General features: G+C 39.3%; 1 protein-coding gene across 1 annotated transcript in view; it reads right to left on the bottom strand.

The window, feature by feature from the left end:
• LOC114661339 (protein KASH5-like) overlaps window positions 1–13819 on the bottom strand; it is an 81578-nt gene that overhangs the window by 40211 nt on the left and 27548 nt on the right. The window contains exons 6-8 of the mRNA XM_051933886.1: window positions 10890–10967; window positions 7212–7268; window positions 5719–5778 (exon numbers count right to left, since the gene is read on the bottom strand). Of these exons, the coding sequence (XP_051789846.1) occupies window positions 5719–5778; window positions 7212–7268; window positions 10890–10967 (195 nt within the window). The remainder of the gene's footprint in view (window positions 1–5718; window positions 5779–7211; window positions 7269–10889; window positions 10968–13819) is intronic.

The following is a 13819-nucleotide window of genomic DNA, read 5'->3' as shown; positions in this document are numbered from 1 at the left end:
AATTCTACGCCCGGCGTTATGCATGAGGCCACAGAAGTCCCCATGACCGTCATCATCAAATTCTTCCATGAGAACCCTGAATACAATGAGGACTGATTGAGGTAATTTATGTTTATGGTAGAATGCCTAGAGGGGACTGGTTAGTCTTGTGGCCTGGAACCCATGCAGATTTTATTTTTTTCTCCAGCCATCTGGAGTTTTTTTTTGTTTTTTCTGTCCTCCCTGGCCATCGGATCTTACTTTTATTCTATGTTAATTAGTGTTCCCTAATTTTAATTCTTATTTATTTTATCTTTTTTTCTCTTTCGTCATCATGTAACGTATGAAAATGTGCTATATAAATAAATGCTATTGTTGACTGAAGGTAGGTAGCAGTGCATCCCCCTCAATACTAGGTAGCAACATTCTTCACACAAGGTCCCAGTTTGGTCACCTGCAGGGCTGCATGGCAGTTGGAGTCTGGGGAGCAGCCCTTTAGGGGTCAGTGGGGAACGATAGAGGGTGCAACTGGTCACACTGATGTAGTCAGCAGGATTACTGGCCATCCCTTTGCTAGGAGTTGTTTTTAAAAAAACATTTTTGTGACCAGAACTCAGACTGACAGAAATCCTGTACACTTGGTGGATATTCCACAGCTGGCAATGGGCAGGAAAACAGCCAGAAGATCCAGCATGCAGGGGGACCTGAGATGTTTGATCAGCAGTACAGTTGGAGGGGAGCAGGACGACTTTTATGGATGGTCAGTATATCGGGCGGAAGAAAGGAACCCGTATTGACATCAGGAGCCGCTCATCCAGGATGCGTGGGACATCATCTTCGACTAGGCTCACCCCATAGTGGAGAGCCAGCAGGTATGTTTAATCGAGGTTCCACAGACCCTTACCACAGAACCGATCAGACTGCGAGGAACTGTCAGTCATCTCTTTCAGCTCTCCAACCTGCCAGTCTAGATATCCAAGAGGATCAAAACCAAAAAGATGCCGCTTTCCACCCCAAAGATGCTGGACATTCATGACAAGACACCCTGATGAGAAAGCCGAGGGTAAGTGACTTTCTTTTGCCTTCTGGGGATGATAAAGGGTCTTGGACAAATTTCTGAACTCCAGTGGCCAAATTCATCAATGTGGAGAAGACTGGCTTCAAGCTATAGTCTAGACTCCACTTCCCAAACATCCGAGGAAAACCCAAATGAGCATGTGTGAGGGCAACGCACCCTGCGTGACTCACTTCAGAGGGAAGGAAATCCCTGAAGTCCCCTCCAAATATCCATGAGCCAGCACTGAGATGCTCCTGTATACGTTTGGCAAGTATTTTTGATGTTTGTCCCACGTATACAGCTGGACATGAATCACATGGTATTCTGTAAACCGTGTTTAGTGTCTCTGTTGCTGATGTCCTACTTTTAGCATTAAAAAGGACTGTGTGCAGAGTGATTGTAGGCTTGTGGGCTACTTTGATGCCTGATCTGGACAGGATACATCCAGATAAAAAAAACTGTTTTAAGATATGGGATTCTTTTTTTCCCTTTGTGGATTTCCAGCTACCAACATACTGTATTAAAAAAGAGAGCCGGAATGTACAGTGAAAAGTATTTACCCCCTCTATTTCCTCCTGAAAGTTATCTGTTTATTATTCTTTCAAAATTAAATATTACTATCATCTCTAAGAGACTGAAAGAGGCAGTGGGATTGACAGATGGCACCAAACAGAACGCAAAATAATCAAAGTGAGAGAAGTAAGTAACAGTATTATACCACATGACAGGAGAACATAAGCTGACAATTTAGAAACATGAACTAAAATTGTAGTGAGTGGAAGAGGCAAGAGTCTTCATGCAAAAGTCTTCCTGGAAGTGCCTTTAACTACCTCTAATACAAAAGTAGAAGATAAAACACAGCAGCGAACATAAATGAAAACAGGAACAGGCAAAAAGGTCAGAACACCAGAGGGATGTCAAAAGTCCAGAACTTTAAAACCCTAATAGAATGTAATGAAAATCAAAAAAAAAAAGAGAGCACACAAAAAGGTCCTTAAACTATCTAGATTTGTTTTTATTTGTTTTGATTTCTCAGTGAATCCAAAACATGGAAAATGCTTTTTGCCACAGTACCCTCTCAAATTAAGTCAAGTGTAACATCAATACCTGATCATTGAATATGCAAAAGTTGGCTTAAGCAACATGTATTTTTCCATGCAAAACTGATATAAAAAGTGCCCACAAGAAAAACAAAGCACAGATAATGCCATAGTAATGTCTCCATCATAATGATATAATATACAGAGGAATGTAGAAATAATCAATAAACCTGCAGAAAGTGCAAAAATAGGAAACAGGGATATCAAAATTCAAATGACGAAATGTACTGAATAAAAAGTACTCGGGTGGGCAAATATAGATCAAATCTCATTAAAGTGAATACCGAAGTAATGGGATTTTCAGAGTAACTAATACTTTTTGTTGGCCCGGATAAACCTTCAAACAACATCATGTTAAACGGATTTCGTTTTAGTGAAATGTAAATTTCAGTATAATGAACATTTTTTTAACCAAAAATGGCCACCCAAGATAATTATTTGATACAAAAAATACTTAATTCCACACCTATGCTTTTGCCAAGTCTTGGGAAACCTGCAACAGGCTGTCACTTTCTCAGCAGAACAGATTCGAAGCGGTCCTTGCCACAATAGTATATGTATTTTCCTAATATTTGTTATAACAAACTTTGCATTATACTGTTTTGGGCACCTGTTTTATCGTGAAAGTATTTACAAAAGGCACTTCCAAAGGTTTTGTTCATAAGTGAACAAATTAATCCTGGAAGTGCCTAAATTATTAGCTTTGTTTTACATTTAGACAACAATAATTCTTACTTCTGGAATCAGCTGCAATCTTAGACTTTTTTTTCTTTTTTACTTTCTGTCATGGAACATAAAATGTAAGACATCAGAAACACAAGTCTTTCTTTTGCTTGTGAGGACCAAAACACCCACATTCCTTATTCCTCACTGCTGCATTATATGCATTTTACTTCCAAATGAGTATTCTTTGTCAACTCTCATGTACACACAGCCCACACCTACAACCTGTTTGATTTAGTCAAGGCAAGCTGTAAATTAGCTGGAGTGAGTCAATGGGTATGTCACATTATGTGACTGATTTCACGTGCGTGCGCTTTTGACTGTTTCCAACTCGCTAAGATTATGTAAATGAAGGCTATGACTGAGAACTGCTGGAAAAGTAGCACAATGTGGCATGGCCTTATATATGTGATACTGAAGAAGTATTCAAATTGATTATGAAATAAATGCATAATTATAATAATAATAAATTAAAAATTTATTAAAATATGTTAAAATATGTGAAAACTCATATCTAGAGCAAGCATACATTTTTCACAATGTGAACTGTGATGTGATAATTAGATGAAATGGAGAAACTATACAGGATGGCAAGTCCATTGCAAAGTCCTTGTTTTTTTCTCATAATTTTGCTTTTTTGATTTATTTCAGCTAGATCAAAAATGGGAACATTCAGGTTTACCACCATCCATCCATCCATTATCCACCACTTATCTGAGGTCAGGTCACGGGGGCAGCAGCCTAAGCAGGGAAGCCCAGACATCCCTCTCCCCAGCCACCTCCTCCAGCTCCTCTGGGAGGACCCCGAGGCGTTCCAAGGCTAGCTGGGAGATATAATCCCTCCAGCGTGTCCTGGGTCTGCCCCGTGGCTTTCTCCCAGTGGGGCATGCCTGGAACACCCCCGCAGGGAGGCGACCAGGGGGCATCCTAATCAGATGCCCGAACCACCTCAACTAACTCCTCTCAATGCGGAGGAGCAGCGACTCTACTCCGAGTCTCTCCCGGATAACTGAACTCCTCACCCTATCTCTAAGGGAAAGTCCAGCCACCCTGCGGAGAAAACTCATTTCGGCCGCTTGTATCCGCAATCTTGCTCTTTCGGTCACTACCCAAAGCTCGTGGCCATAGGTGAGGGTAGGAACGTAGATCGACTGGTAAATTGACAGCCTCGTTTTTTGGCTCAGCTCTCTCTTCACCACGACGGACCGTTGCAGAGCCCACATTACTGCGGATGCTGCACCGATCTGTCTGTCAACCTCCCACTCCATTCTTCCCTCACTCGTGAACAAGACCCTGAGATACTTGAACTCCTGCACTTGAGGCAGCACTGTGCTCCAAACCCCAAGAGAGCATTCCACCCTTTCCGGCTAAGAACCATGACCTTGGATTTAGAGGTGCTGACTCTCATCCCCGCTGCTTCTCACTCGGCTGCGAACCGCTCCAGTGAGAGCTGGAGGTCACTGTCCGATGAAGCCAACAGAACCACGTCATCCGCAAATAGCAGAGACGAGATTCTGAGGTCACCGAACAAGACCCCCTCCACTCCTTGGCTGCGCCTAGAAATTCTGTCCATATAACTTATGAACAGAATCGGTGACAAAGGGCAGCCCTGGCAGAGTCCAACCTCAACAGGAAATGAGTCTGACTTATTACCGGCAATGCAGACCAAGCTCCTGCTCCTCCTGTACAGGTTTACCACACTAACTAAAATCAGAAAATGGGAGGAACAGTATAAAGCCAAAAAACACATGAAATTTGTTCTATTGCTTTAAATCTGTTGGTATCATTTATCTGCTGCATTCATAACTCCTTGAAGAAAATGCTTAAATGACTTTAAAAAATAACTTGGTGTGGCAAACAACATTGTGTTTGATGACTTTGCAAAATATGGAAGACAAAAACTACCAATTGGTAAATTATTTTGTTAACCATTTTCACTTAGCTGTGAAATCATCCAGACCTTGTATTTTCTATATCTCTAGCAGCATGTGGACATAGCACAACAATCATAGCATAAGAAATTATACTGATTAACATTTCTATCGTAACATTATAAGGTGCTGGACAAAGAGAGTGTTGCTTCTTTTCTCTAGGTGCATTCAAAAAGAAATAATGTTGCAGCTCTACAAATATTTGGCCAGTTTGCTCTCTTCATTTCATCTGATAAGAAATGAGCTGACATGTCTGCAAAGACACCTACAGTCAGAAGATACCTAAAAGGCCATTAAAATTAAGTGTGTAACCTCTAGTAACCCAGCCTGAAAAGAATGTAAAGGAAAACATGTATAAATATAAAGACTACATTAACAAATCCATTGTGAAAACCTTAAGTCAGAATTCTTCCACAACAAAAACAAAGTAGAAACCTTGATTAATTGTGTAATTAATTTTATAATTATTGTAATTCCTACAAAGGTGACATTGCTGACTACTCACATATTAATTATACATTTTTGAGTTTTTTTTTGGTTTTTATCCTCTATATTGCAATAATGGCAAGGAATACTATGATATTTAAGTCAAAATAATGTACAGTATGTTATACTTGTTTAACAGAATGGAAACTCAGCATTGCAGTTCATTCATACTGACACCCAACACTGTTACTGGTATGGTTCAACAATGGAAAAAAATTCAGTTGAAGTGCTCTGAGTGTTACAGCCAGTGAGCACATACACCCAAGACAGTTTTAAGTTCTGGTGGAACAGACAGGACTTTACTGTTCTCCACTTATTTGCTTTGTGTGTATTCTGTTATACATGATGAGTCAAGAAAAAAATAAATGAGACAATATACAGTTCTAGTCTGTATTTACTTTCAAAGTCCAAAGTGATCATGTACAACTGTTAAGCTCATTACCTGAATTAGTAAATTATAATTCTCTAATTTCTCCGTCAGTCTGGCTTCTACATTTTCCTTCTGTGAGAAAATAACAAACTGTAATATTATAGTTTTGTTCACATTGCTCTTTATAGGATTTATGATGCGACAACTTCAGAACATAACAAACTAATTACAGTTCTAAACTGATAATCCTATTAGAAACACATTGTTTTCATCAGAACTGGAGTCTTTTAATAAAATGGCATCATGATTACTTTTTTCATATATGCTACATTTTCCAAATAATTAAAATAAAAACAGTTTCAAGTATGCTGAATTTCAATGTGTCCTGTTTTATGCAAAAGAGATGATTTTTACTAACAAAACCAATATTGTGTACCATTGTTTATGACGCTCTTTTGTTTTTAAATACAATATGGCAAATTTAATAATAAAACATGCAAATATTTTCTCAGTTTCCTCATCCACTACAGATCATTATTTAAACCAGAAGATTTTTACACAAAGTGGAAGCCTGACTGTGCAATTAAGTGAGTGCACGAAATAACACCACAAGACTATACACCGATCAGCCACAATATTAAAACTACAGACAGGTAAAGTGAATAACATTGATTACCCCATTACAATGGCTCCTGTCAAGGGCTGAGATATATTATGCATCAAATGTACAGTCAGTTCTTGAAGGCAATGTGTTTGAAGTAGGAAAAATAGGCAAGTGTAAGGATCTAAGCTACTTTGACAACAGCCAAACTCTGAAGGCTACACAACTGGGTGAGACGTTCACCAAAATGGCAGGCTTTTCCTGGTATGCAATGGTTAGTACCTAACAAAAGTGGTGAAAGGAATGACAACCAGTGAACTGGCAACAGAGTCATGGGTGCCCAAGGTTCACTGATGCACGTGGTAAGAGAAGGCTAGCCCATCTCATCCAATACCACAGAAGATAGCACAAATTACCGAAAACCTTTATGCTAGTCATGAGATAAAGTTGTTAGAACACACAGTGCATCACAGAGGCTGCATAGCTACAAACTGGTCAGACTGCACATGCTGAACCCCTGTCTAATGTCGAAAGTGCCTACAATGGGCTTGTGAGCATCAGACCTCTTTCAGCAGAATAATGCACTCTTGCCACACTGAAAACATCTTTCAGGAATGGTTTGAGGAACATAACAAAGAGTTCTAAATTGAGCAGATTTCAATCTGATTGAGCAACCGTGAGATGTACTGGAAAAACAAATCTGGTACATGGTGACCTTAAAGATTTAAAGGATCTGCTGCTAATGTTGTGGTTCCAGATACCAGAGAGCACCTTCACAGGTCTTGTGCAGTCCATGCCTCGACGGGTCAGAGGTGTTCTGGTGGCGCAAGGCGGACCTAAATAATATTGGACAGGTGTTTTTAATGTTGTGGCTAATCAGTGTATATCTTGAATAGTTCATTTAATAAAATTATTTATTATATATTTAATACATTTATTCATTTTCCAATTATGTTAGATTTACCTCAGTAAGTTGTTCTTCCTTACTGGCTAAATTTCTTTGGATGCTCTCCAGAGAAACCTGAGAAGAAATTGTGAGCAAAATCCATTTGCAAAACAGAATGAGTTCACTTTTTAATTGTGGCTTAAAAAAATAGCTTTAAACTTGTTTACTTAATACATTGTTACTCCTTATATTCCCTTACATATGTTTCTTATTGAACCATTTTGATACTTCTTCACTCATTCTCACAATTACCATGACAGACTCTCTGATGATGGTGCCACTATCAAAAGTTACTCTAAGTTCCTGCTCACTTCAAAATCTTATCTTGCTATTAATAAAATTAATTTTAATGTTTCTGATTTTTTTTATTTCTATATTACTCCTCCCTCCCTCTGCTAAATACTGGTGTGACGTCAGGTCTTTCCTTTTATATTTCTTATGGATTGGTAAGAGACCATGTCTTAAAATTTTATTTTTTTAACACTATTAAAGTGATAGTGTTGGAAAGCTTCTTTATGATTTAGAATTCTATCACTTTGCGTTCAGTCTGATCTTGGCTTTGTCCCACCTCCCATCATCGTGCACAATTCCCCATGGGATACAATATGGTCTCCTCATTACTTTTTTAACGCTTGTTACCAGTCTCTTTAAAATCAAAATCTTCCAGGTTCTCTAGGATCTATATTATCCTATACTACTGATATACAGTATCATGTTGAAAAACATATTGCTCCTTAAATGAGCTGGCATATTTGCACTCATATCATTCACTTCCCTGAATTTTCCAACTTGGTAGTGATTGGGGGCTGGCCTAGATAGCTCTGGTCTTATGATGTTACAGTCTTTACAAGCTTGCTTTAACTTTCCTAGTTTAACCTTCCTTTTTTACTTGACTCTCTGGTCAGTGTTCAGGATACAGGGCATTTGTTTATCTAACTCTCATCCTTCCGAACCTTTGTATTTGCTACTTCATTTCTTTTCACCTCAGATGAATCCTGTCTCCACTCTTTGCTATGCACTTTGCAAATCATTTTATAAACAAATAACCTCTGATTTCACTTTGATCCAATGATCTCTTTCCACTGGCTTACCCCTATCTGCTAAGGCAATATATTGAGGAATGTTTGATATTGCTCCATTGACCTTAACCCTTCCCTCAAAAACACTTTCTAATGAATCTCTCCTCTAATCCCATTTGCTACTTTTGTTCGCTAGGTTTGCCTGGTACCTTTTTGTTCTGACACAGTGACCTTTTCTATTCTGTTTGGGTACAAATTTGTCACTATTTCTTTATTCCTTTCTGTAATTACCACTCCAGTACACAAGACCCTCTTTTTGTTGAAGCTCTCTCTGTATTCTCACTTAAGCAATTTAGCCCTTGCCTCTTGAAGGAAAACCCCAGAGCTTGCCAATTTTAATAACTGGCATTGCTCATTTTTCAACTTAATCTGCCTTGAACTATACTTATTGAAAATCAATTGGGCTTCCATCAAATCCTTTAAGAACTGGTCTGCCTAAGCTAAGTCAATTACAGCAAAATCATCTGGGCTCCACTAACAATTCCTTTGTCATTCTTCTAACCTCCTCAGGCAGTGTGGTTGGTTTCCTATTTCCCTAATGTTATCTTTACCTTTATCCATACATCTGTATATGTTGTTTTGTTCCTAGTATCTAACTGGGGTATTTATGGGAATTGGTGGGATTACATTGGGGTTGCCTATGGATGATACGTGGGTTATACCATTCTTTCTTAACTGGCTTGTCTTCGTGTTTCTTGTGAACAACTTTTCTGAATTAATAAAAACTGACCACAAAAAAGTTCCCTGATATAGTAGGTCTTCACAACAAGTAATAGAAATGTTCCAGGTAATGACATATTTTTGAAGGATAAGCTTAGTGTTTTTAAAAAGTTAAGGTTATTTTCACCAATCAATAATTGTTTGCTATCAAATTGCAGCCAATAGGGCAACATTCCAGAAACAAAAGCATTAAAACTTATTAGGTGTACCTACTTTTATACAACAGAATGTTAATTTTTACAATGTTATAATCTTTCTTATTATTGAATCCATTTCAAGTCATTATTGATTTACATTTGATTCTCTCCTTCTCTTAAAGATATTAGCTCAGTTCAGACTTATGAAACATTGTAATATGGGTAATCTGAAAACTTAAAAGTAACATTACCAAATTTAATTGGGAGACAAGGGAAGAAAATCTATGCAAGCACAGTTACAACATTCAAACTACATATAAACGATAAATTAAAATGTGATTCAAAACCTGGACACTGGAACTACAAAGCAGCAAGGCTAACAAATGATTATTTAATTATAACACAAGCAGTCTTAAATTAGAATGCATAAATTGGAAAAGAAACAAAAACTGAAACTTCACGGTGTTAAGTCACCGATCATCTGCCATTTCCCATGGTCTTTGAAATAATTATAAGCCAGTAGCCAGTTCGGCTCCCACGGATCAATGTCTGGGTATTCCTCCCACGCGAACCTTGCCGTAGCTGCATCGGCTGCGCGAATGCGTTCAGCTGGCAGCCGATCAGCTGGCGCGGCATCGGCTGGTGTCCGATCAGCTGATGCCGGCTTCTCAGTCTCTTGCTCAATTCCTGATCACTGTCAATAAAATCCGATTCTGAAAAATCAGAGTCCGACTCAGCGATAATGTGCAAAACATCGTCTGCCGAGTGTTTTCTTCTCTGCACTTGCTTCGCTCCCTTGTGACATATCGACGCCAACTTGCCTTTGTTTACATTTCGCCATCAATGCGATGCAAGTGCACCCCGCGATTCAAAAAATTTCTCTGCCTACCTGTTTGTCTCGTCTGACAGTAGCTGAAAAGCAGCATCAGGAGAGAGCAGCCTGAAGTAGTCCAGCAGCGGGTGATCTTTCATGTCCAACAGCAAGCCATGCTGTCTTGTGAAGTCCGGTAGCCAGTTCGGCTCCCACGGATCAATGTCTGGGTATTCCGCCCACGCGAACCTTGCCGTAGCTGCATCGGCTGCGCGAATGAGTTCAGCTGGTAGCCGATCAGCTGGCGCGGCATCGGCTGGTGTCCGATCAGCTGATGCCGGCTTCTCACTCTCTTGCTCAATTCCTGATCACTGTCAATAAAATCCGATTCTGAAAAATCAGAGTCCGACTCAGCAATAATGTGCAAAACATCGTCTGCCGAGTGTTTTCTTTTCTGCACTCGCTTCGCTCCCTTTGTTTACATTTCGCAACTCATGCACACGCAAGAATTAGTTGCCGAGTCAACAAGTCTAGCATTTCTCCAAGCACAGAGGGAATGCCTGTGATGTGACAGTGAGTTTTGTCGCCATTAACAGCTGATTGTCACCCTCTATCTCTGATAGCTGTCAAGTTTTACCCTCGACTTATACGCGGGTCATAACAAATTTCGTAATTTTCGGCTTAAACAATACACTCGACTTATCTGTGAGATCAACTAATACTCGAGTATCTACGGTATACCTCAGTAATTATTACTATACCAGTAACACTTAAAAATGTGTATTAATGATTGACTGGTGTTCTTTCAATTTTTGATAGTATTTGTTTACTTCTGAAAGAAATCCATAAGAGGTTTTATTTCAATTAGCAAAATGTAAAGAAGTTTTAATTACTTAAACAAGTGTTTTATAGTCCTAAATCTGTGTATTTGCTGCTACTAGTGTATTACCTTGAGGTCTCGTTTCTCATCACTCAGTTTGTCAATCTTATACTTCAGCAGGTCCCTTTCTGTTATCAGTACGCCACTCTTAAAGAAAAATTAAAATTTTTAGACTAGAACACAATTTTATATTTGCCTCTTAGAAGAAGCAGACAGAAGACTTTACAACTGTAAAAAAAGCATTATGAGACAGTAATTTTACAAAATGATTTAAGCTAAAAGTACACTAAATCAAGTCAAATTTCAATTTGTGATGGGATATAAATAGTTTTTGCAATATAATCCAAACATTTCAAACCTGAATAGAATTCTGGGTTTAACTAATAAAAACAATAATCTCAATATTCAGTACAGTAAATAATAGTAACTATTTGAAAATTAAATTATGCAAGGAATCATGCAAATTGTTGTGTAGCATGATAGTGTATATATACTGCTCGCCATTAAAATTGTAACACTGGGAAAAAAGCATTATATTGGTCAGACGATTGCAAGATGGAAATTGTCATGGTAGAGTGTGAAAAGTTACAAGCACAGCACATATATAAACAACGTGTGCAAGTTATGCCCCACGGACCTCCAGCAAAAGGAACCTCAATGAGTGACTGCTGTCAGTTAATGTACTCTTAAGCAGCAAACATGCTCCAGCGAAGAGCATGATAGCCATGCTGTACATTCATCTTCTGGACTTTAAGCTAGGGACACTGGCACTCATGTTGGAAAGAATGTGAACTCAGTGATGAGAATATTGCATAAGTGGGTTGAGAAAGTTAGACCTGTCAAAGTGAGTGTTCTGGAGTTTTCCAATGCACAAAGGAAGAGGAGGACACATTGAGCACACCACAGTGAAGGACCGAACCGCCACTTCTCAGACCTTAGCCTAACAGTTCAGGTCTGTCACATGTTAGTGGGTGCCTGCACATACCGTGCAATTTGCAGCAGCAGGGCCTCCTCATTCACCGCCATTGCTTTGGATGCCCCTGACCTTCAGCCACAGGCATCTCCGACTACAATGGTGCCAGAACCATTGAAAACAGCAGGATGTCTGGCTTTGCATTGTGTTTTCAGACAAGTCTTGGTTCAATATACTGAAACATGCAGGAAGGATCCATGTATGTGGGCACTATGGCAAAAGGCTTCTGGAGGCGTGTATTTTGAAGAACCATATACAGTAGGCCCAGCACCATGTGGTATGGTATGGGGAGTCACTGGGTTCCACTCCTGTTCTCACCTCATTCATATTGCCGGTACATTTAGTAGACACCAACACATCACAGAGGCGTTGGATGATGTTGTGGTACTCTTATCTGCAATGACTTCCTGGTTCAGTATTCCTACAAGACAATGTTTGACCACATATTCCTGGATGACTATCATGTGCCATGTTCACTGGATTGTCTCCCACAGAATATTTCTGGGACATTACTGGAAGACATTTGGTGTGCATAGGACTGTAGCGGTCTGGTGCCGCTAAGATTCACACCGTCAAGATGACGGTGATTTATTTATTTTTATAGAGGATCCCAGGGATGCTGCCAGCCTTGGCTCGACCCGCACAAACTCACAAACAGAGACAAAATAAAGCACACTGGGAACTAACAACAATTAAAGAATATAATGAAATTAAATAATATAAATAATACCACTCCAGCACCCCTACGGCAATATTACATTAAACATATAAACACAACTCCACAGAGCAAAGTCCATGGAATACCACACCGCATGTAATGAGAGATGACGCGAGTAAGTCCAGAGATCTGTATGTTGTAAGGGAATGAAAAAACAGTCCTACTGGTAGACACGGTAAGGGTGAAAACGGATGGATGGTTCAGGAGCGCTCCTATACTTGCGGGAAAGCCGTGAATCCACCATCAGTCCTCAGCACACAGGTAGACAGACGATCCAGACCCCAACAACGAATACAATCCAGGACACAGCAATTAAATGTCTTAACAGAAGGCAGCCTGACAGGTAAACGCAACAAAAAACACCTTTTTTTCTCCCCTTGGACAACTGCCCTCCTTTTAAACCCCTCTGACCACCTTTGACCCCAACAGCCCCTGCAGGGACTGCTGGGAGATGCAGTTTTAACTCATTGTAGCACTGCTACAGATTACCATCAGTTACCATGGATAAACATTAGACATGTACTGAGTTTGTTTGCCATCCCATTCAATTGTACAAACATACATTCAAAGTCTCTTTCTGTCTATACCAGCACATGTACAAGGTTATTTCCATCAAAGGTGAATACACCAGATATTGATTATTATGTGTTTCACATTCATGGCCGAGCTGTATTTCTAATCATGTATCATAAGTAATCTGCTATATAAATATTGCTTTGATATCTCATGTCTTTCTCATTGTTGCAGTTTTAATGCCTAGCAGCGTAACAACAAACACAGTAAAAGTGTCATGTGACTTTCTATGGAATACGTATGTTTAACATAGGCAGAAGGCGCTGTCATTCCTGCCTCAAAGTACTGTACCAGGTTGTACATGGAGAACCCTAGAGTGACAGTTAAGCTCTGTTGGCTTGGTTACCTTTGATAACATCTGTTAGTCTACATTAAGAAAACAAGAAAAAGAGTCCTGTTTATCAAAGAATAACCCGCAAGACACCACAGTTCTCCAAAAAGGAAAACAAATTGTTTCCAATCTGAATTTTACTAAAGACCTCCTGGATGTTCCACTACAAAAACAAAGCAGTGTTGTGTCGGGAGATAATAAAACAGTTATACACAAAACACTGCCACAAAGCCAAGATTTTTGCAATCATTGTTGAAACAATCATTTCTACAGTGCTGCATCAGTGTCAGTTGACTGTATTAAGAAGATCAAATAAGTCAGATTCATTAAGCACAACCATAACCCTAAACACAGGACTACATCGTCAGTAATTCAATTGAAGGTGAAATGTGGTCAGATGAAGC

This window comes from Erpetoichthys calabaricus, chromosome 11 (genome assembly GCF_900747795.2).
Source record: "Erpetoichthys calabaricus chromosome 11, fErpCal1.3, whole genome shotgun sequence".
NCBI lineage: Eukaryota > Metazoa > Chordata > Cladistia > Polypteriformes > Polypteridae > Erpetoichthys > Erpetoichthys calabaricus.
This window is presented reverse-complemented; position numbering and strand designations above follow the sequence as displayed.